Source organism: Bufo gargarizans, chromosome 8 (assembly GCF_014858855.1).
Source record: "Bufo gargarizans isolate SCDJY-AF-19 chromosome 8, ASM1485885v1, whole genome shotgun sequence".
Lineage (NCBI taxonomy): Eukaryota > Metazoa > Chordata > Amphibia > Anura > Bufonidae > Bufo > Bufo gargarizans.
Window position 1 is genome coordinate 141115176 of NC_058087.1, and position 22010 is coordinate 141137185.

General features: G+C 48.3%; 1 protein-coding gene across 1 annotated transcript in view; it reads left to right on the plus strand.

Annotated features, from left to right (window-relative positions):
- The window catches only part of SMG1 (SMG1 nonsense mediated mRNA decay associated PI3K related kinase), a 106944-nt gene that overhangs the window by 13491 nt on the left and 71443 nt on the right, over nucleotides 1–22010 (plus strand). The window contains 12 exon segments of the mRNA XM_044304119.1: nucleotides 1345–1502; nucleotides 3462–3611; nucleotides 4366–4502; nucleotides 5588–5646; nucleotides 12957–13170; nucleotides 14994–15119; nucleotides 15426–15498; nucleotides 16556–16653; nucleotides 16956–17129; nucleotides 17770–17994; nucleotides 20394–20495; nucleotides 21193–21462. Coding sequence (XP_044160054.1) covers nucleotides 1345–1502; nucleotides 3462–3611; nucleotides 4366–4502; nucleotides 5588–5646; nucleotides 12957–13170; nucleotides 14994–15119; nucleotides 15426–15498; nucleotides 16556–16653; nucleotides 16956–17129; nucleotides 17770–17994; nucleotides 20394–20495; nucleotides 21193–21462 — 1786 coding nt within the window.

The following is a 22010-nucleotide window of genomic DNA, read 5'->3' on the forward strand; positions in this document are numbered from 1 at the left end:
CACGACCACTGCTGATGGATTGCAGGGTGGTCACAACCATGGAAACGACTGTGTAGAACGTAGGGATCGACCGATATTGATTTTTTTTTTTTATGGCCAATACCGATAATTTGTAAACTTTCAGTCCGATAGCTGATAATTTATACTGATATTCTGGGAATTTTTATTTTTGGAAAAAAATTCACACACATGCTGAAAATGTATGTTTATTGTTAATGTTTTTTTTGTAAATCTTTCTTTTTCATTTATACTTAATATTTTGGTGTTTTATTTTTATTTTTTTTATATATATATATATATATATTTTTTTTTACTAACTTTTAGCACCCTTAGGGACTAGAACCCTTGTCCTATTCACCCTGATAGAGATCTATCAGGGTGAATAGGAGCTCACACTGTCCCTGCTGCTCTGTGCTTTGTGCACACAGCAGCATGGAGCTTACCATGGCAGCCAGGGCTTCAATAGCGTCCTGGCTGCCATGGTAACCGATCGGGGCACCAGGCTTACACTGCTGGGGCTCCGATCGGAGGAGCAGGGGAGAGGGGATCCTGTGGGGGGGGGGGGGGGGGAGGGGCGCACTGCGCCACCAATGTTTTTAATACTGGACGCTGTCAGACTGTGCAGGGACAAGTCCGACGACCCCCCCCCCCCCCATTGGTAACACCCAGATGGAACTTTATAACTTTATTGCAGACTGCATGCAATATATTTGTGAAGTAACAACATGGTTATATAAAAAGAAGCTGTTTGCGGCAGCAGCTGGTGCCAGAGACGTAACAGTGGATGGAGCTGGAAGAGGAATGTTGTCGTGGCTCAGCTCCTATGCACATTGGCGCTGTGGTACTTCGTCACGACCACTACACGGTGTGGATAGAGTCTTTAGCTTTCTGCTCCATCCACTGTTATGTATCTGACACCGGCAACTGTTGTATACGGCTGATCAGGTTCACTTCTATGGGGCTGAGCGCCTCCTGGGCAACGTGACCTATAAACGTGACGTCACTGGCCCAAGGAAAAGCTGAGAGAAGCGCACGGCGCTCACAGGAGTGTCAGTGCCCTCCCAAACTGCTGATTGGTGGGGGTCTCAGGAGTCGGACCATCCAGAGGAGAGGTCGTCGTTGTTAAAATCTTTGAAAACTCGTTTGTCAAAAGATAAAAACAAACCTTTACATCTTAAAATAGTGATTGTAACTAATCCGTCACCCATGTGAACAGTGCCTAACTGAATTTTAACTGTTATTCTTCAGATACATATATCTGCAATACATGGCAGAACTGAAACCTAGCCTGCATGTCCTGAGTATTTCAGTCAGTTTTTTTTTTTTTTTTCTTCCTCTCTGTAGATCTGATAGTGCTTCAGCTGAACACGACAATTTAAAATACTCGACTTCCAGAGATCGGGGCAGTTCTGCCTCCTATGGATCGCACACTTCAAATTCAGCTGGGCGACAAAAGCATGATGATGTCCGGGTTCATACTGAGGCGCACACTGAAGAGGAAGGTAAGGATGCTTTACAGGTGAAGACGTGGCATTTCAGATTCTTCACTATCTATTAAGCCAGGGATGCTCAACCTGGCCCTCCAGCTGTTGCAAAAACCAGCATGCCCTGCTGCAGGCTGATAGCTGTAGGCTGTTCAGGCATGCTGGGAGTTGTAGTTTTGCAACAACTGGAGGGCCGCAGGTTGAGCATGCCTGTATTAAGCAAAGTGAAAGTGGGATGACGGTTCTCCCCACTTGTTAAAGGGCATCTGTCAGCAGATTTGTGCCTATGACACTGGCTGACCTGTTACATGTGCGCTTGGCAGCTGAAGGCATCTGTGTTGGAGGTCGTTCCAGTTACACCTAGAGGCTCTGCTCTCTGCGCCACCTGCACTTTGACACGGCCAAGCAGCATGATGACGTTTTCACTGCCTGGTCCTGTCGGTCAAAGTGCAGAGGGTGCAGCAGTTGCAGAGAGAGCAGAACCTCTAGGTGTAACGGCAACGCCCCTGTTGCTCCTAGAGGCTCATTTGCATATATAATATTTTTCTCAGCAATGCGGGCACATATGAACATGGGACCAACACAGATGCCTTCAGGTGCTAAGCGCACATGTACCAGGTCAGCCAGTGTCATAGCTACAAATCTGCTGACGGATGCCCTTTAAGAGAGTCCATTGACTATATAAGCGGATCACAAAACTTCCCCCTGCTGGAACCCCTGGTGATCAGCTGTTATCTGTGGGGAAATCTGACAGTAAGGGCTCGTTCAGACGACCGTGTAAAGCCCATATTGTGGTCCGCAATGCACGGGCACCGACCGTGGCCCAGCCGCATGGGGATTGTGGACTCATTCTCTTGAATGGGTCCACGATCCCTCCGTTCCGCAAAAAGATAGAGCATGTTCTATCTTTTTGCAGTGCGGAGGCACGGAACGGAACCCCAGGAAGCACTCCGTAGTGTTCCGTTCCGTGCTTCCGTTCCGTGCTTCCGTTCCGCATCTCTGGATTTGCAGACCCATTGAAGTGAATGGGTCTGAATCCGTGATGCGGAATGCACACAGAACGGTGCACGTGTATTGCGGATCCGCAAATGCGGCCTGCAATACGGCAACAGGCAGCACACGTTCGTGAACGAGCCATAAATGTTTACTTTACCTGCAGTGCCACCACAGGTGATAAAGCATTACACAGTTCACACATTCAGATCATTGGTATGTCCGTGCAGGACAGGAGGGGTCCTCCAGAGGGATGCTTTTTGTGACCTCTTCACTCTGGCGAGAGATGAGGATCCTGAACAGTGTACCCCCTATTTATTGAAAATTCCGTAATAAGATATATTAAAAAATGTTTTTTTTTTGTTGTTGTCCCCCCCCCACTTGAAATGTTGGATGTTTTCATTCTGATTTGCAGTTTATGTATCTGTACTTTTCTGTGCAAGGGATTTCTAAGGCTGAGTTCACACGAGCGTGACAGATTTGGTCCGGGTGCGTTCAGTTAAACTCGCACCATTTTGCAAGCAAGTTCAGTCAGTTTTGGCTGCGATTGCGTTTAGTTGTTCAGTTTTTTCCGCGCGGGTGCAATGCGTTTTGATGCTTTTTTCACGCGTGTGATAAAAAACTGAAGGTTTACAAACAACATCTCCTAGCAACCATCAGTGAAAAACGCATTGCATCCGCACTTGCTTGCAGATGCAATGCGTTATTAACGCAGCCCCATTCACTTCTATGGAGCCAGGGCTGCGTGAAAAACGCAGAATATAGAACATGCTGCGATTTTAAAGCATTGCAGAAGTGGTGCATGAAAAAAAAATGCTCATGTGCACAGCCCCATTGAAATGAATGGGTCAGGATTCAGTGCAGGTGCAATGCGTTCACCTACTGCATTGCACCCGCACGGAAATCACGCTCGTGTGAACTCAGCCTAAGTGATGTCGTAGATATGAAATAAAAAGTGAGTTGTTCTGTTGCTTGCTTCGTTAGATGGCTACAGCATCAATGGAGGATCTGGAGAAAATGCTTTTGGTCGGAAGTCGTTGGGGCAAGAGCTGAGGGTTAACAATGTGAGCCCTGATTTCACTGTTCAGCATGGAAACCGTGCTTTAGCCACAAAAGAAATGAGGAAAAACCAGGGTATGTTATCATCACTACACTGGACATTTAAAGGGCGTTTCTCATCTGGAGCAGCGCTAACAGCCCAATATGTCAATGATAAATAGGCTAAGCTCGCCTAAAGAAAATGGTCTTTTATTTCTAAATCCGTTGTGCAGAAATAAGTTTAAACTTTATGTAGGTTAATATTTCCGTGCACTAAGGGTGTTCCTGATACCCTCAGTGCACAGAAGATCCACTCCCTCAGGGCCAGGCACCTTGACTTTCTATTGCCCCAGCCTTTCAGTCAGTGGGCAGGGGCAGAAGGGTAGTGAGAATGTCCTCACTGCACTGAACTGCTAATTTGCATACATTTTAAGAACTTATTTCTGCACGACAGAGGCGTTCATTTCGAAAATAAAAGATGGTGTTTTCTTAGCCCATGTATCATTGATCTTTTCCTGATGACTGACTCCATTTTAATAATCAAAATGGCTGGGGCTGTTGTGCACATGCCTACATTTTTAGACTGTGTATAAACCTAGACTAGACAGTGTAAAAGTGCACCGGATTTATCATCCAGCATCAGCCACGGAGATGAACCTAACTCCCCTTTTAGGCTGTCTAATCTGAAGCTTATATTTTATGAATATCCCAGTACACCCTTTTTTTTTTCTTTGATCAAAGTAGGTAAAATGTTGAAATAAAGTGAATTATGTCACTGTTCACATGTAGTATATATTTATTTTCGGTTTCTTACTCTTTTGTATTAACAAGTCTTTGTGTGTCTCCATAGAGCGATCGCTGTCCTATTCCGATGAGTCTCGGCTGTCGAATCTTTTACGGAGGATAACCCGGGAAGACGACAGGGACCGAAGACTGGCTACTGTTAAGCAGCTGAAAGAATTTATTCAGCAGCCAGAAAATAAAATGGTACAAACGTGTTGTTTTTTTTACTTCATGTGACCTGGTTTTAAAACTATTTGTTATGCTGTTCCAGGAGGACCTGTCACCTCTCCTGACATATCTGGTTTAGTACAGACTTGTGTTCCCCATAATATAACAATTTTGGAGAATCTTTTCTTATAATTCTGTTTTTTGTTCCTTTTTCTCCTTTATTCCTCCTAGAAATATATGAATAAATTGAGAACTGGGTGTTAACACTTTGAGGTGTTTGTCCATCCAGTGCCGACTTTGCCATGTTGTGCATGGACACACTCCTCTGAGGGCAGTGGTAGTGCAGAGTTGTCAGTGTAGTCATATGTTTTCTGGGAGAAATAACAGAGGAACAAAACAGCAAAGAGTTGTACAAAAACATGCTCCAGAATAGATTTATGGGGAATACGCGTACAATAGACGTGTGGAGAGCGGACAGGTCATGCTTTTTTAATTGAATACTCAGACAACCCACGTAGCCTCTGTGATCACAACCTATAAGTTATGTGTTTGGGTTTGGTAACTGGGACCCTAATAAAAAAATAAATAAAACTGCAGTCTCGTAATGGAACAGAACCACAGGGAATAGATTCCCTTGCACCTCAGAAGACCTACAGTTTGCCGGCTGCCGCAGCCCTCCCTTTCCGGGCTGTCTGGCGAGTGCACATGCAGCCTGGGACTGAAGGATTACATTTGGCGGAGTTACTGGATGAAAAGACTCCAATAAGTCGGTTGTCGAATCCCAATGACGTAATTTGGTGCAAGAATTACCAGTGTTTTACAAGACTGAACTAGTCTCTTCACCTGGTTGGTACATGATGGTGTATGATCCTGATGAAGAGAGCGGTAAAATCTTGTAACACATTGACTCTTGCCCCCTCCATTGGAGTCTTTTTATTCATCAGCACCCTCAGAAGTCATCCTTTCTTTGCTCCCAAATGACGCCACATTTTTTTTTTTTTTTGACGCAAAAATTATCTACCACACAATTGGTAAAAGGCAGGTGCATTATTGTTTTGGCTTTTTATTATTATTTTTTATTTGTCATTGATCACACAAGTTTCTATTGTTTGTCTGTGCAGGTACTGGTTAAACAACTTGACAACATCCTGACCGCCATAAATGATGTGTTAAATGAAAGGTATGTCAGAGGAAGCTTCTATGTATACGTTTTAAATGATGCGACTTCCATGTTAAAGGGATTCTCCAAAAATGTCCATTAGTAACTCGTCCTAAAATGTACAGTGGAGGGTGTTCCCTGTGAGTCTGCTCGGCCTGACAGTATATCACACACTGGATGTCTTCATTGGGATCTATTGTAGAGCAGGAACTCTCCTCTGCAGTAGGTAGTAATGATGAGATCCAGCCTACAATATGCTGTCATGGCTGAGCAGCCTGGGGTGCAGGATCGCATTACTATGTATTGTGGGGCCAGTCAAATTCCTTTAAACTGTAGGAATTGTAATCCAAAAATGAACAGCAACAATTTGGGTGTTTTTAAAGATTCTGTAGCAACCAAATGGCTTCCTAGGCTCTGTTCACATGTGTATTAGAGGCGCTGTTCATCACCTCCTTTGCATGTCATTGCATTCGGTGCTATTTTTCCTGTCAAAATTATGAACACATTGCCAGAACCCAGTGGACCCCATGTGGTATCCATTGTTTGACAGGTCCAAGTGTTTAGGCCTCTGTTAGGAACCAAAGCCATAATGTAAGTGAGAACATAGCCTTAAAGGGGTTCTCCGCAAATAAAGATTTTTTAAATCTAATGCTTGCAGCCTACCTCCGTGAATAGAAGATTAATACTTGCCTGTTCCACGCCGGTCCTCAGTACTGGCTGAATTTTTATCTATAAACTGTGCAGTGTATATATAGGATTATTCATCCATTTAAAAAAGTTTTATTTTGGGCCGTAATTATTATTTCTCGCTCATATCATTGGGGGACACAGGACCATGGGTATAGCTTGCTGCTGCCACTAGGAGGCGACACTAGGCTGAAAGCTGTTTGCTCCTCCCCTGCAGGCTATACCCCCTCCAGCCTGGAGAGAGCATATCAGTTTTTAGCTTAGTGTCGTAGGAGGCAGACCTCCCTGCTTTGCAGGGTGGCACTTTGATTATTTTATTTTTTAGTTTTCCAGAATCCGGATGGGGGGTCCAGGGTCGCTTGCGTCCCTGCATCCCCGGGAGGCGGGCCGGTGTACCTCGTTCACCGCCTTGCCGCCCCAAGAAGAAAAAGCGGACCAGGGCAGCCTCGCTCCCCTGCTTCCCCCCAGCTACAGGACTACCCTTTCTTCAGCCCTCTTCTGCCCGGACCCCTGTTGCCTGGTGCCAGCGGTCGTAGGGTGGTCCTGCTGGTGTTACAACTGAGGGTGAAGTCTACAGATGAAGATAGGTAAGTGACTCATCCCAGGCCCCCACTCGCGGTATAACAGCATGCCGTACTGCACGGCACCAGTGCCCCTGAGCGGCCCCCCCCCCCCCCCCCCGCCGCCCGCCCGCCTGGCCGCCCGCCCGCGCCCCCGCACCCTGTGCGTTCCGCCGGCACCTTCGCGGACCTATCCGCTCCGTCTCCCTCCGTTCTTCGCCGCTGCATAGCGCACGGCAGCGTCTTTCCGTGCGGTCGCAGACGGCACTGCGCAGGGCAGATGCGATATTCGCGGCGCGCCGGGACCTTCGCGGCCGCACGGCGGTGTCGGGTTCTTCCCCTCTGCTGCAGCGAAGCGGCCCCTTCTGGGCAGCCATGTTATCGGGGACTTTAGGCACGCTGGCCGCGGCTGCGGTCACGTGCACAGGGGTGGGCGGCGCTTGCGGCCTTCTTCGTTATCCTGCCGCTCCCGGGCTGTCAGGGGGCGTGGCTTATTCTCCCGCCCTGCTGAAACTTCCTCTTCCTCCCAGCGCAGCGTGGTGGACACAGGACCTTGGCTCCCACTCCACTCTGGTAGGAGATAGATACCCCGTTCAGCAGGATATCAAACCATGTCTGACCCGGCCACTGACCCCCCTCAGGCAACCTGTGTGACCACTCACTATGCCTGCTCAGTGTGTTCAGCCAAATTCCCTCGGGGCCAGTCACTCTCACTGTGCTCGGCTTGTCAGAAGCCTGCGCAGAGCAATCCCCCTAGAACACTGCAGCCCACAGAAGCCTTAGATCGCCCTGTTCAGGGGGAACCAGACTGGGCAAGGTCCCTGTCTCGGGCAGTGGAGGACCTCTCTAAGGTTTCCCATTCCACCCTTTCTCTGTTGGGTCGTTTGGTAGATAAATCGCCACCGGTGCAATCCGCGCAACCGCATTGCACGCAAACCAGAGGCAGACCTCCTAGTAAGCGCCCCAGAGCAGGTAACCGTTCCTCCTCTGACGCCTCTGCATCCCCCCCTGCTCCTGGATCCCAGTCACAGGCGTCCTCCCTGCTAGGCGACGCACTGTCAGAGGGTGAGCTCGGGGATTCCGATGCGGATATGGATCTGGAGCACTCTTCTCAGATTGCTTCCATGGTGGATAGCCTGATTTCGGCAATAAGGGACACCTTCCGGGTTCAGGAGGATCTTCCCTCCACTAGCCAACAAGGGGTGTCGTTTCTGCGTGCGAAACAGACTCCTAAGGCTTTCCCGTTGCACGAGGATTTTTCTATTGTGGTTAACAAGGCTTGGGACCAGCCAGGTTTGCGTTTTGCTATCCCAAAGCGCCTGGACCTTCTCTACCCCTTTCCACGCGAGACAGTGGAACTGTGGTCCTCCCCGCCGAAGGTGGATCCGCCGGTGGCTCGACTGGCAAAATCTACGACCATTCCGGTAGCGGATGGTTCGTCACTCCAGGACCCGGTGGACCGTCGCGTAGAGTCGCTCTCCAAGTCAATCTTTACGGCGAGCGGTTCGGCGCTGCGTCCGATTTTCGCGTCCGCCTGGGTAGCCAAGGCGGTTTCGGAGTGGTCCATCCGGTTAAGCCAGGACATTTTGTCCAACCTCCCGCCTGCTGAGCTCGAGTTGTCTGCGCTCCAAATTTCACATGCGGGAAAATATATCTGTGAAGCGGCACTGGATGCTGGATCGATGGTCGCTCGTGCCTCAGCTCTCACCACCTCGGTACGCAGGGAGTTATGGCTCAAGGCCTGGAAGGCTGATTCTTCCTCTAAACGCTCTCTCCTAAAGCTTCCGTTTTCTGGGGCTCGGCTTTTCGGGCCGAAACTGGATGTCATAATCTCAGAAGCTACGGGTGGCAAAAGCACCCATCTGCCCCAACCCAAAGCGAAGCGGCCTTTTCAGTCCAGACCTGCGTCCTCACGCTTCCAGTCCTTTCGCCGTTTCTCGGGCACCCGTTCAGTCCCCACCTCCGCGGCGGGACCACCCAACCAGGATCGGCGGAAGGGCCCATCCTTTAAGCCCCAGCAGGCTTGGCGTCCACGTGCCCAGCAACCTCGCACAGCGCCAGGTAAGCAGCCTTCCGCATGAAGGTTTGTCCCCACCTTCTCAGGTGGGGGGGCGTCTTCTCCTGTTCCAGGACATTTGGCACGCCCACATTCCGGACGCATGGGCGCTCGAGGTAGTTTCCTCGGGCTACAAAATAGAATTCAGGTCCCTTCCCCCCAACCGTTTCTTCCCTTCCCAGCCTCCCAGGGATCCCGTCCGGGCCGCGGCTTTCTTGAACGCCGTCCAGTCCTTACTTCTGCGGGGGGTTATTTCTCCGGTACCTCCAGAAGAGCGGTTCACAGGTTTTTATTCCAACCTGTTTGTGGTCCCCAAGAAGGAGGGCGATGTGAGACCGGTGCTGGACCTCAAACTTCTGAATCGCTATCTACGGGTTCAGAGGTTCAGAATGGAATCCCTTCGTTCCGTTGTAGCCTCGTTGGTGCAGGGGGAGCACATGGCGTCTTTGGACGTACAAGATGCCTATCTCCACATACCTATTGCTACCATGCACCAACGTTTCCTCCGATTTGCCATCCAGTCGGATCACTTCCAATTCGTCGCGCTGCCATTCGGTCTGGCGACGGCCCCGCGGGTGTTCACGAAGGTTCTGGCACCCCTTCTGGGGATTCTGCGGTCCAGGGGCATTACCCTTCTCCCATACCTGGACGACATCTTGGTCAAAGCCCCGTCAGCGCCGCAATGCGCAGACAGCCTTCGGATTACGATGAGCACGCTCACTCGCTTCGGCTGGATTCTCAACCGAAGGAAGTCATGCCTGTTTCCGACCACTCGGATCAGGTTCCTGGGTATGACGTTGGATTCCGAGGCCGCCGTGGTCCGTCTCCCTCTAGACAAGAGATTGAGCATTCGGAATGCAGTGGTTCTGCTCAACCGGCATCGCAAGGTATCGATTCGCAACTGCATGCGAGTTCTGGGGCTGATGGTGGCCTCATTCGAGGCGGTACCGTTCGCCCAGTTCCACACTAGGGATTTTCAGCGGCTCATCCTGTCCTCCTGGGACAAGTCCCGGGATTCACTGGACCTCAGGATCTCGCTGCCTCAGCCCGTTCGCGAGGCTCTCGCCTGGTGGATGATTCCGGACAACCTGTCGTCAGGGAAGTCGTTCCTGCCGGTGTCATGGACGGTGATTACGACCGACGCCAGCCTCCGCGGTTGGGGAGGGGTCTTCGGTACTCGGACAGCCCAAGGTGTCTGGTCTCTGTCGGAGTCCAGACTACCCATCAATATCCTGGAGCTCCGGGCCATCTACCTCTCCCTTTGCCATTGGACCACCGATTTGCGGGGCCGTCCGGTCAGGATACAGTCGGACAACGCCACAGCGGTCGCCTACATCAATCACCAGGGGGGGACGCGCAGCGGACCGGTGATGGACGAGGCCGCGAGGATTCTGCAGTGGGCGGAAGCCCATGTCCCGATGGTCTCGGCGGTCTTCATCCCGGGCGTGGACAATTGGACGGCGGATTTCCTCAGCCGAACGACGGTGGACTCGGGGGAGTGGGCTCTCCACCCGGAGGTGTTCGAGGACCTTTGCCTCCGGTGGGGTCGCCCGGAAGTGGACCTAATGGCATCTCGGTTGAATCACAAACTCCCGTGCTTCCTGTCTCGCGCAAGGGATCCGATGGCCTACGACGTGGACGCACTCGTGGCGCCGTGGGGCGTCTTCAGTTTTCTGTATGTATTCCCGCCGCTGCCGCTCCTACCGCGGATTCTTCGCAGAATCAGGATGGAGGGTGTTCAAACGCTCCTGATTGCCCCAGACTGGCCGCGCCGAGCTTGGTACTCGGAGCTCGTTCTGCTCCTGGGCGACGCGCCGTGGCCTCTTCCACTCAGGCCCGACCTGCTCTCACAGGGCCCAGTCTTCCACCAGGGTTTACATACGCTGCGTTTGACGGCGTGGCTATTGAAACCTTCCTGCTGAAGAACAGGGGTTTCTCGGATGCGGTCGTTCGAACGATGATTAGGGCTCGGAAGCCCTCCTCTGCGAGAATCTACTATCGTACGTGGAGGTCGTTCTTGAAATTCTGTGAGGACAGGGACCTCCCCTCCAGGAGGTTTTCCCTCCCTACGGTGTTGGCCTTTCTTCAAGCGGGTTTGGAGCTGGGTCTGTCCCTAAGTTCGCTGAAAGGGCAGGTTTCGGCCCTTTCCATATTTTTCCAGCGTACGCTGGCGGTGCTGGGGCCCGTCAAGACCTTCATGCAGGGTGTTGCGCACACCGCGGTTCCATATCGGCCACCGTTACATTCCTGGGATCTGAATTTGGTGCTGGTGGCACTTCAGTCCGAGCCGTTTGAACCCCTGCGGGAAGTCTCCCTCCGCATGTTGTCGTGGAAGGTCGCATTCCTGGTTGCCATTACGTCCATCCGTCGGGTGTCGGAACTGGCGGCACTGTCGTGCAAGGAGCCTTTCTTGGTGTTCCATCAGGATAAGGTGGTGCTCCGGACGGTGCCGTCGTTTCTGCCGAAGGTGGTGTCGGCGTTCCATGTCAATGAGGACATTGTCCTCCCCTCGCTTTGCCCTAAACCTTCTCATCCTAGGGAAGTGGCGCTTCATCGTCTGGATGTAGTGCGGGCCTTACGGATCTACCTGGCCGCGGTCGCCTCCTTTCGGCGAGCGGACTCTCTGTTCCTAGTTCCGGAGGGTCCTCGGAAGGGTTTGGCGGCATCCAAGGTGGCGATTGCTCGGTGGATTAGATCGGCCATTCACGAGGCCTACCGCTCCAAAGGCAGGGTTCCTCCGCCTGGCGTCACGGCTCACTCGACCAGGGCGGTCGGGGCTTCTTGGGCACACTTTCACCACGCTTCGGCGTCTCAATTGTGTAAGGCAGCGACTTGGTCTTCGTTGCACACCTTCACCAAGTTCTACAAGGTGCATTCGTTCGCATCGGCGGATGCTGCTCTTGGCCGTAGGATCTTACAGGCCGCAGTGTAGTGGCTCGACTGTGGAGGTGGAGTCAGCGGTTTTCCCACCCTGGGGACTGCTTTAGGACGTCCCATGGTCCTGTGTCCCCCAATGATATGAGCGAGAAAACGAGATTTTTGTGAACTCACCTTGTAAAATCTCTTTCTCGCTTTATTCATTGGGGGACACAGCACCCACCCATTGTTGTTGGTTTCTACTGAGACCAGTGGTCCAAGTTACCGGTTGGGACTGAGGTCAGGTTCGGTTGTTTGGTTGGACTGTGGTCTTCCTGTTTTGTTTTGTTTCGGTATGTTTCTCCTACTGCTGAAGCACAAACTGATATGCTCTCTCCAGGCTGGAGGGGGTATAGCCTGCAGGGGAGGAGCAAACAGCTTTCAGCCTAGTGTCGCCTCCTAGTGGCAGCAGCAAGCTATACCCATGGTCCTGTGTCCCCCAATGAATAAAGCGAGAAAGAGATTTTACAAGGTGAGTTCACAAAAATCTCGTTTTTAGGGTGGGAGGATTTTTATTTCCTGGACATAAAATTGATCTAACCTTGAATGGGGCTGAGCTGCAGTACCACAGCACAGCCACACAGATATGGATGGCGCCACATCGGTTACTGTAGAGAAGAGGCGCCTCTGTCAATTGATCATGTGTTCCCCAATGCCCCCGCCCCCCCCCCCCCCCCCCCCCCCCCAAAAAAAAAAGAGTTCTTTGGTTCATGATATTGATGATATATCCTCAGGATAGGTCATCAATATCCTATATCTTTGTGGGTCCAACACCTGGCACCCCCACCAATCGGTGCCAGAATCAGTAGTCTCTGTCCTTCATTTAGTGCACATGCCCGCCTACTGCAATCCGCTCCCATTTAAGTAGAAGGGAACTACACAGTGGACGAAACTGGTTGCTGCCAATCAAGGGGAGTCAGAGACCCAGATAGGTCACCAATATGTAGAAAGTAGAGAACCCCTTTAATTAAACTTATTTCATAAAATAATGAGCATGTTGGGCTTGCTTGAACCGCTGTTTTTGTTTGTTAAATCGTAAGAAGCAAAATTTTGTGTGGTTTGAGGTTTTTAACTGTGCGTTTGCTAAACCTGTCCTTGTTCTGTTCCTCCAGTAGTAAACTTCTCCAGGAGCTGCGGCAGGAGGGGGCGCAGTGCTTGGGCTTGCTCTGCGCTGCTCTGAGCTATGAGGCAGAGAAGATCTTTAAGTGGATTTTTAGCAAATTTAGCTCATCTTCTAAAGATGAAGTGAAACTTCTTTTCCTGTGCGCTACCTACAAAGCTCTTGAAACTGTAGGAGAAAAGAAAGCATTTTCCTCCGTGATGCAGGTGAGTGTAGAAGGAAAGCACGTAGTCTGGGCCGAAGCATGGGAAAGTTTCTCTGTGGCAGCACTGAGGCACGGGCCTAGAAGTATTTTTATCATCACTGGATGCCTGTCTGTGTGTTTTCTTTAGAGAGATGTAAGATGCTAAACTTTCACATTTTTACAAAGGAAAAGCCTTAGGCCTCCTGCACAGGAATGGGATCCGCAAAATACGGGTACCTTTCGCGTGCAATCCGATTTTTCTCAGTCCCATTTATAGGCATGGCTATTCTTGTCCGCAAAACTGACAAGAATGGGACATGTTCTATAATTTGCCGAACTGCCACACGGAAGTGCAAAAAACGCAGATGTGTTCGTGGTTCCATAGGAAAGAAGGGCTCAGTGTTCTGTATGCAAAAATTCATAGTGCACTGAAAAAAATATGGTTGTGTGCATGAGGCCTTAGAGCAGTGATGGCACTCCAGCTGTGGTGAAACTACAACTCCCAGCATACTCCATTCATTTCTATGGAGTTCTGAGGATAGCCAAGCAAGTGTATATCCTGGGAATTGTAGTTTTACCATCGCTGGAGTTCTGGAGGATAGCCATCACAACCTTAGGGTATGTTCAGACAAAGGATTTTGCCGTGGGGTTTTCATTCCAGGCCCGTTATTCTCGTGGTAACCGCGCCAAGAATGGACCTGAACATTCTTGGCACAGTCTTAAAACCTGCGCAGCCCAAAAAAAAAAAAAAAAAAGGCCCGCATGATGCACAGCCTGTAATTCAAAACAATGGAATGTGGTTTCAGCGCAGATTCAGACTGATTTTCATCTATGAATCTGTGCAAAAACCCACTCCCAAAATCATCCATCTGAACATACCTTCTAATGGGTTTTTTAGGATTTTACAGGTGATGAATGTGAATGAAAGTGTTGCAGTGCTCCACATGAATGGGCATGCCTGCAGTTTCCAGTACAGTGGATGGCTAGAGCACTGCCGTGAAGGGAACGCAGCTCTGAAGCCTCTTCCTTGTCTGGATCCATTGAGGTCCCAGAGGTCTCTTTAGATGAAGAGATTACCCCTTTTAAATGTATGATGATGAATTGTGAGTGGCTATTTTGTTTAGGACAGAATGCATCTGATTTGCATTACTCCAGTAGGTTTGGGTTGGAAGTGACACAGTGCAGCAGGGCTAGAAATCCAAATGGAGAGCACTGTGCTCCACAAAGACACGTCCACTAGATTCTTGTGATCGTTGGTGATCCCAGCAGTCTGCTCGGCAACAGGTGGTATATGCTAAAAGGGTATTCTGGTTATATTAAGTTAATAATCTAATTATTGGATCGGGGTGGAACCTCTGGGACCCCCCACCAATTACAACAACGGGGCACTGTAACCCATGGAGCACCCCAAAATGAATGATGTAGCTGGCCGGGCATGCTTGTGGCTGCACCATCAGTACCTGAGGTAGGAAAACCCATTAAGGCTAGTTCATATCTGCGTTGGAAGCTCCGTTGCAGATTCAGTCAAACGGACCAAATGAGAAATTCCTGCATGCATTAAAAAAAGCAGGGTTTTGACACCAAACTCAATGGACTCCATTGTAGTCAATGGAGTCTATCCAGCTCCGTTCGGGTCAGTTATGTTCCCTATCCGACACGTCTGTTATTTTCGTTGTTTTGCTTCTCTAATGGAGCAGAACAAAGGAAAAATAAACTATGGTGGTGTGAACTTATTCTAACTGTAGACGGTGAAATAGTAATGCTTGTGATGGTTTTTGGTTTCAGCCTCTTTACCTTTATCCATTTTGTATATGAGAACATGTATTTTGTCTTTTTTTTTCTTAGTTGGTAATGACCAGCTTGCAGTCAATCTTGGAGAATTTAGATACACCAGAACTGCTGTGTAAATGTGTGAAGTGCATCTTGCTCGTGTCCCGCTGCTACCCACATATCTTCAGCACAAACTTCAGGGTGAGCTGTCTAGAAATATAAAAAAGTGCAACATCTTGCAGTGTCCTCGGATCACATGGCATCTTTTGGCGCAGACACCCACGCTGAAATTTCACCAGGGGCCGCATGATTTCTGGCTTCCCTTCGTTTCAATGGGAAGCAGCGCTGAGGATCCCGGTGCGGTGGCTGCTGGTGGAATTTTGATGCGGTTCTCCATGCCAGAATTCCACTGTAAAAAAATAAATAAATTCTGTGCGTTTAATTTAATATGAATGCTGTCAGGATGGATTAGCCGAAATGAGCTTCAACCTTTGTTTCCACTCTTAGGACACAGTTGATATTTTGGTTGGATGGCACATAGATCTCACACAGAAATCTTCGCTCACTCAACAGGTGTCAGGTAAGGTTACTGAGGACTACCTGGACAGATGGACACTTGGTGTGTGTTTCTACACATTCATTGTGTAGAAATTTCTGAAATGCCTTGTAACGTATGTCTGGTGGCCTTCAGAATCCCCACTTGCAGAATAGTTTGTCCAGTAAATAATGTTAGAGAATCTGTCACTACATTTTGGCACCCCCGGCTAATACCACTGTGGTATATCTGGAGAGCCCTGATTATGAATCCCTTGCTTCTCCCCGAGTCCAGATAAGTCATCCTAACGATGTGCACATGCTCAGCAGTCCTCTTAGGCATTACTGAGGCCCATCCATCTGCCCTAATATACACTGTCCCAGAAGCTGCTGATTTTGAATATTTAAGACGTGGGACAAGAGTGCAGGGAAGGAGAATGCTTAGTTTACTTGTGATTGACATCTACATGTAGAACCTTTTCAAGCAAATTGCAGGGTACTACAAGTGAGTTTGAGGGGAAAAAAAGACATATTCAGAATCTGTGTAGGTCACACTATGCTTTACTTCTAGCAGTTTGATGGGGCTACAGATTCCATTTAAATTTGCTATTGCAGTTTTGTAATACCCTTTTGTAGTCATTAAAGGGGTTCTGCACTTTCATTTAACTGATCTATCCTCTGGATAGATCATCAGCTTCTGATGGGCGGGGGTCCGACACCCGGGACCCCCCGCCGATCAGCTGTTTGAGAAGCTTCTCACGGTTTACCGCCCGCCCACTGACGTCACGACTAGTATCAACTAGCGTTGGCGGGGCTAAGCTCTGTTCACTTGAATGGAGCTTAGCCGTGCCCACGCTAGTTGATACTAGTCGTGACGTCAGTGGGCGGGCGGCCCGGCGGTAAACCGTGAGAAGGCCGCGGCGCTGCTGGAGCGCCACTGCCTTCTCAAACAGCTGATCGGCGGGGGTCGGACCCCCGCCGATCAGAAGCTAATGATCTATCCAGAGGATAGATCATCAGTTAAATGAAAGTGCAGAACCCCTTTAATGTCTTGAATTTGTTCTAACGTCTAATTTTACCGTTTTCTTGGCTTACACCTGCAGGGTGGCTACAAAGCCTGGAGCCATTTTGGGTTGCCGACCTTGCATTTTCCACTACTTTGTTGGGGCAGTTCCTGGAAGACATGGAAGCCTATGCCGATGTAAGAAGCAGTGTAAAGGGGTTTCCTGAGTTATAGATATTGATGACCTATCCTTAGCATAGGTCATCAATATCAGATCAGTGGGGAGTCCAGCATCCAGCAATCCCACCGATTTTTAACTGCTCACAGCTGGTGCTATAACGGAGCTGGTGGCAGAAAACTATTGTTTGTGTAGTGGCTGTGCCAGCTTACTGCAAATAAAGTCCCATTCACGATGGAGGCTCACAATTCAGTTGTGCGACAAACCCTAGTCAGAATTTAATTCTTAAATTTTTAACCCTTCTTTAATTTTTCCTTTTCAGGATCTTGGCAACATTGCTTCTGGTGAATCTGTTGATGAAGACATTCCTCCTCCATCAGTTTCATTGCCTAAGCTCGCTGCTCTTCTCAGAGTGTTCAGTACAGTGGTACGAAGTATTGGGGAGAGATTCAGTCCGATCAGAGGACCCCCGATTACTGAAGCTTATGTCACCGATGTAAGGAAAAAATTATAATACGGTGGAAATCGTCGTCTAGGTTTCTCTTGTTGATTTAATGTCACCTGTAAAAAATTGTGCAACTCCTTTTTACCAGTAGGGTACATGGGTGGGGGGCTTCCATCTCTTTTGTAAGCCTAAATTGACCAAATTTAGCTGCATGACTACTAGGTGATTGCATTTCTCCTGCTGCGACTATAGAAGGCTTTGTCTCGGTGAACCCTTCTAGTTGCTGGGAGCTGGACCAGTTGTGATCAGCTGATCAGTCGCCGATGCAATGTCTGATGAGAGAACCCTCCATCAAACATAGTTCTATGGAGCATGGTTTGGTTAGATGTTACTTGAAGTAGAAGTGGGCATCGCAAGTCCTTTCAAGTCAAATGTTTTTCCACTTAACCTTAGACTTATCAAATGCTTACAGGCAGAATATCTATCATGAGAATGGGGGGCTCGGTTATGGACTTGGGTGGTTTGAAGTGGATAAACCCTTTCTCATCTGCTCCTATTTTCATTGGATTGGCATTTATGTGAATTGGGGTTTCTGGGCACCTTTCAGCATTGTACCAAAAGTCCTAATTTCAATTATTCCGACACAGGCTTTTGGCCCTGAAAACATTTCATGTCCCACTTTAATCCCCAGATCTTGTATCGAGTGATGAGGTGCGTTACTGCAGCCAACCAGGTGTTCTCCTCAGAGACTGTATTAACAGCTGCCAATGAATGTGTTGGTGTATTACTCGGCAGTATGGATCCTACCATGGCTATACACTGTGAAATGATAATCTCATACGGGTTAGACCAGCTGGAGAACTGTCAGACTTCTGGTACTGATTACATTATCTCTGTCCTCAACTTACTAACTCTGGTAAGTGTATTGTAATATTTGTATCATTGGTACAAATAAGTGAATTTTGCAGAACTAGTGTAGGAATCTAGTGAACAACTTGTGTAGCCTTGCTCTTAGAGTACAGTGTAACAATGGGAGGGCGTTTTTTTCTAAATGTCCACCTTTTAAAGAGGACCTTTCACTCGTATACAAACTAAAAACTAACTCTATCTGTGGGCAGAGCGGTGCCCAGGGGTCCCCCTGCACTTACTAGTATGCCTGGGCGCCGCTCCGTTCGCCCGGTATAGGCTCCGGTGTCTCAGTTCCGTCTGTTGTACTGGACTGATTTTTTTTATTTTTTTTGTAGGAGGCGTGTCCCTTGCTGCAGCACTGGCCAATCGCAGCGCACAGCTCATAGCCAGTCTATGAGCTGTGTGCTGCGATTGGCCAGCACTGCAGCAAGGGACACGCCTCCTACAAAAAAATCAGTCCAATAAAACAGACTGAGCTGAGACACCGGAGCCTATACCGGGCGAACGGAGCGGCGCCCAGGCATACTAGTAAGTGCAGGGGGACCCCTGGGCGCCGCTCTGCCCACAGGTATAGTTCGTTTTTAGTTTGTATACGAGTGAAAGGTCCTCTTTAAAGGGAGTCTTTCACCTAATCTGAGCGTTTTAGACCGCTCAGTTCAGGTTATAGACTCTTTAACCCTCATTACGATCATACCTTTGTCTTATGTGTGTCCCTCGCCCAGATAATGAAAATAATACTTTTTAAACTTATGCAAATTACCTTCTGAAGGTGCCCAGGGGCGGCGTTACTGGGCGATGTGCCCAGAAAAACACACCTCCGGCGGACGTCACGAGCGGCACCAGAGGACGGCGAGCTGGGAACTGGCCCGCACCTGCGCACTGCTCTGCCCATTATGGGCAGAGGAACATCCTTTCATATTGCGCATGCGCCGGCCGGCTGTCTTTAGTTGGCCGGCGCATGCGCAATATGAAAAGCTGTTCATCTGCCCATAATGGGCAGAGCAGTGCGCAGGTGCGGGCCAGTTCCCAGCCCGCCGTCCTCTGGTGCCGCTCGTGACGTCCGCCGGCTGGAGGTGTGTTTTTTCTGGGCACATCGCCCAGTAACGCCGCCCCTGGGCACCTTCAGAAGGTAATTTGCATAAGTTTAAAAAGTATTATTTTCATTATCTGGGCGAGGGACACATAAGACAAAGGTATGATCGTAATGAGGGTTAAAGAATCTATAACCTGATCTGAGCGGTCTAAAACGCTCAGATTAGGTGAAAGACTCCCTTTAATGGTTTGTTGACTACCCACCATGTTGTAATCTTAGGCTACATTCACATCAGCATTTTGAAATCGGGCAGAGGAGCAGCCTGCCGGAGTTCACGGTGTTAGGCCAAGCCAGGAAAAATGCCGGGAACCGCCTGATCACCATTGATTATAATGCCGGCTTTCGGGCGGGCATGCAGGACTTTTTGTCCTTCCAAAAGCTGCTATTTATGCCAAAAAGCAGCCGGACCCCTGTCGATTTCTAAACACTGATGTGAACCTAGCCTTGACTACGTTTATTGTAACCCCAACTATAACATACACTAGATAAGTGGTATACAGCAATATGCGTTTCAGCTTGATGCTGAGAAATGCTTACATAATTTTTGTGCTCACCTGTACCCTGAAAATGGCCACAAAATTGACTATTTTTGTAATATTTATTTTTGGCTATGTAGCACCAACATATTTTGGCTGTACTGTGCACAGATTTCCATCCCCAGTGGGGCTCACTGTCTAACATCCCCTTTCTTCAACAGATGCGCCATTGGCACCACTTCATAGGAAGCCAGTTAAAGGGGTTTTACACAAAAAATGCAGAACTCCTGAATGTGGCTGCATTGTCAGCAGAAGATACATCCATATCTTAGAATTTTTTCTTTTTTTTTCTTTTTTACTTTCATTAGCTTGCAAAGCTCTGTGCAGCACAGTTATTTTCATGCTTCCATGGATTTTGATAGGATTACCCATGTAAAGGAATACAGCAACCATGATTGCTCTCTTCTCTCGCATACATTGCCTTTTTTACAGCTGCCTGCATGCCCCTTTTATAATAGTGTAAGGCAGTGCTGTCATTACTTCTGTCTTCATAGGCAACATCTCTGCTGCTAGGACACTGTGCTGCCCAGCAAGGGATACATGCTCCCTTCATAGACAAGGAGTCATGTTGAGAGTCGCACCGCTTTCACGGTAGTGAAAAAAGGTCAAGGGTTATGCCATAAATGTCTTTTAGATTTGGGTCCCACCTCTGCAGAATCCCCAAAATACCTATTTCTGTGGCGTACAATTGAAATGGCAGCATTTTAATTAATAAAAAATGTAAGATTTGAAGGAGGTGATGTCAATTTATAGAAACGTCATGTTTTATGCTTTCAGATTGTCGAACTGATTAATACGAAATTACCTTCTACATTTGTGGAGAAACTCTTTGTGCCCAACTCAAAGCTGCTTGCACTACGATTCCATAAGGAAAAGGAAGTAAGAAAATGAGTGTCTTGGACACACATTTTATTATATATATTATATTATTTTTTTTATCTCTGAAGGAACTAAATCCAATTGTGACAACCTAGTACACGTGATTGTTATATATATATATTTTTTTTTCCTTATGTGGCAGGTTTCTGTTACTGGAAAATGTTAGCATATGTACAACATCATGTGCAGTGTCTGTAATACCAAGCTGACACTTTGCCTCAAACGCAGTACCAGACATCGTTGGATTGCTGTGTTGGTACTGCCTAGAAATTGCCTCAGAAATGCTAGCAATATAATATCATGCAGGAGAAATCATATCGCATATTAGCCACCCCCCAAGGTTGGTTTTCAAGGGCATCAGTCAGCAGATTTGACACTGGCTGACCTGTTACATGTGCACTTGGCAGCTGAAGGCATCTGTGTTGGTCCCATGTTTATATGTGCCTGCTTTTTATATATATATATAGATATAGATATATATAAATAAATAAAGCAGACACATATGAACATGGGACCAACACAGGTGTCTTCAGCTGCCAAGCGCACATGTAACAGGTCAGCCAGTGTCATAGGTACAAATCTGCTGACAGATGCCCATTAAATTAAGTGACATGCTTTACGAACGTTTAGCTTAGTTGCGAGAGCAAAACGAATAAATGTTTAGTTGTAATATCTCTTAATTTATTTTTTTTATTAGGTAATTGGTGCAGCCAATGCCCTGTACCAGGCAGTATTGACCCTGAAGAACATTCCAGTTTTGGAGACTGCATATAAACTGATTTTAGGAGAAATTACATGTGCTTTGAACAGTCTCTTGGGATGTCTACAACTACCCGAGGCCTGTGCTGAGATTCAGCATGAAGCCTTTAAGAATCATACGTTTGGTGTGGACAGCGCAAAGTTTGTTGCTGTATTTGACTTGAATGTTCTGATGACAATTGGAAACGCAAAGAACTCACTGATTGGGGTAAGTTATAATGAAGAGAAGAAGAAATAATTCCCAATGAATCTTCTATGGTCTGGAATTCCAGATGCTGGTCCTCTGTGCATAAGAAATTCTAAATGAAGCATTTGTATGCAGCAGACCCCGGCAAAATCAGCATGTAAATCTTCATATATCAGGATGCAACTTTAGGTGCATAATAATTCCGACTCGATGAGAGCAGATTTTTAGTCTGGTTGCAGTTTTGGAAGCCAAGATCAGGTGTGAATTATAAAGGACAGATACTGCCTCACCCTCCTTCTCGCCGTGTGTGTCCTGTGCTCGTACTGCTGTCTGCAATGCACTGGCCATGTAAATCCCTTATTGCGGCATGGACCCTTTGACTTGAATGGGTCTGTGGTCCGCACTATACGGCAAAAGATAGGACCCAAAAGCTCATGGAAGCGCTTTTGTTGGCTTCCGATCCATGCCTCCATTCCGCGCTGTATCTTGCGGATTGCTGACCAATTCAAGTCAATGGATTGATACAGGATTCACACTGCCTGTTCCTGTATATTGCAGACCTGCTGTTT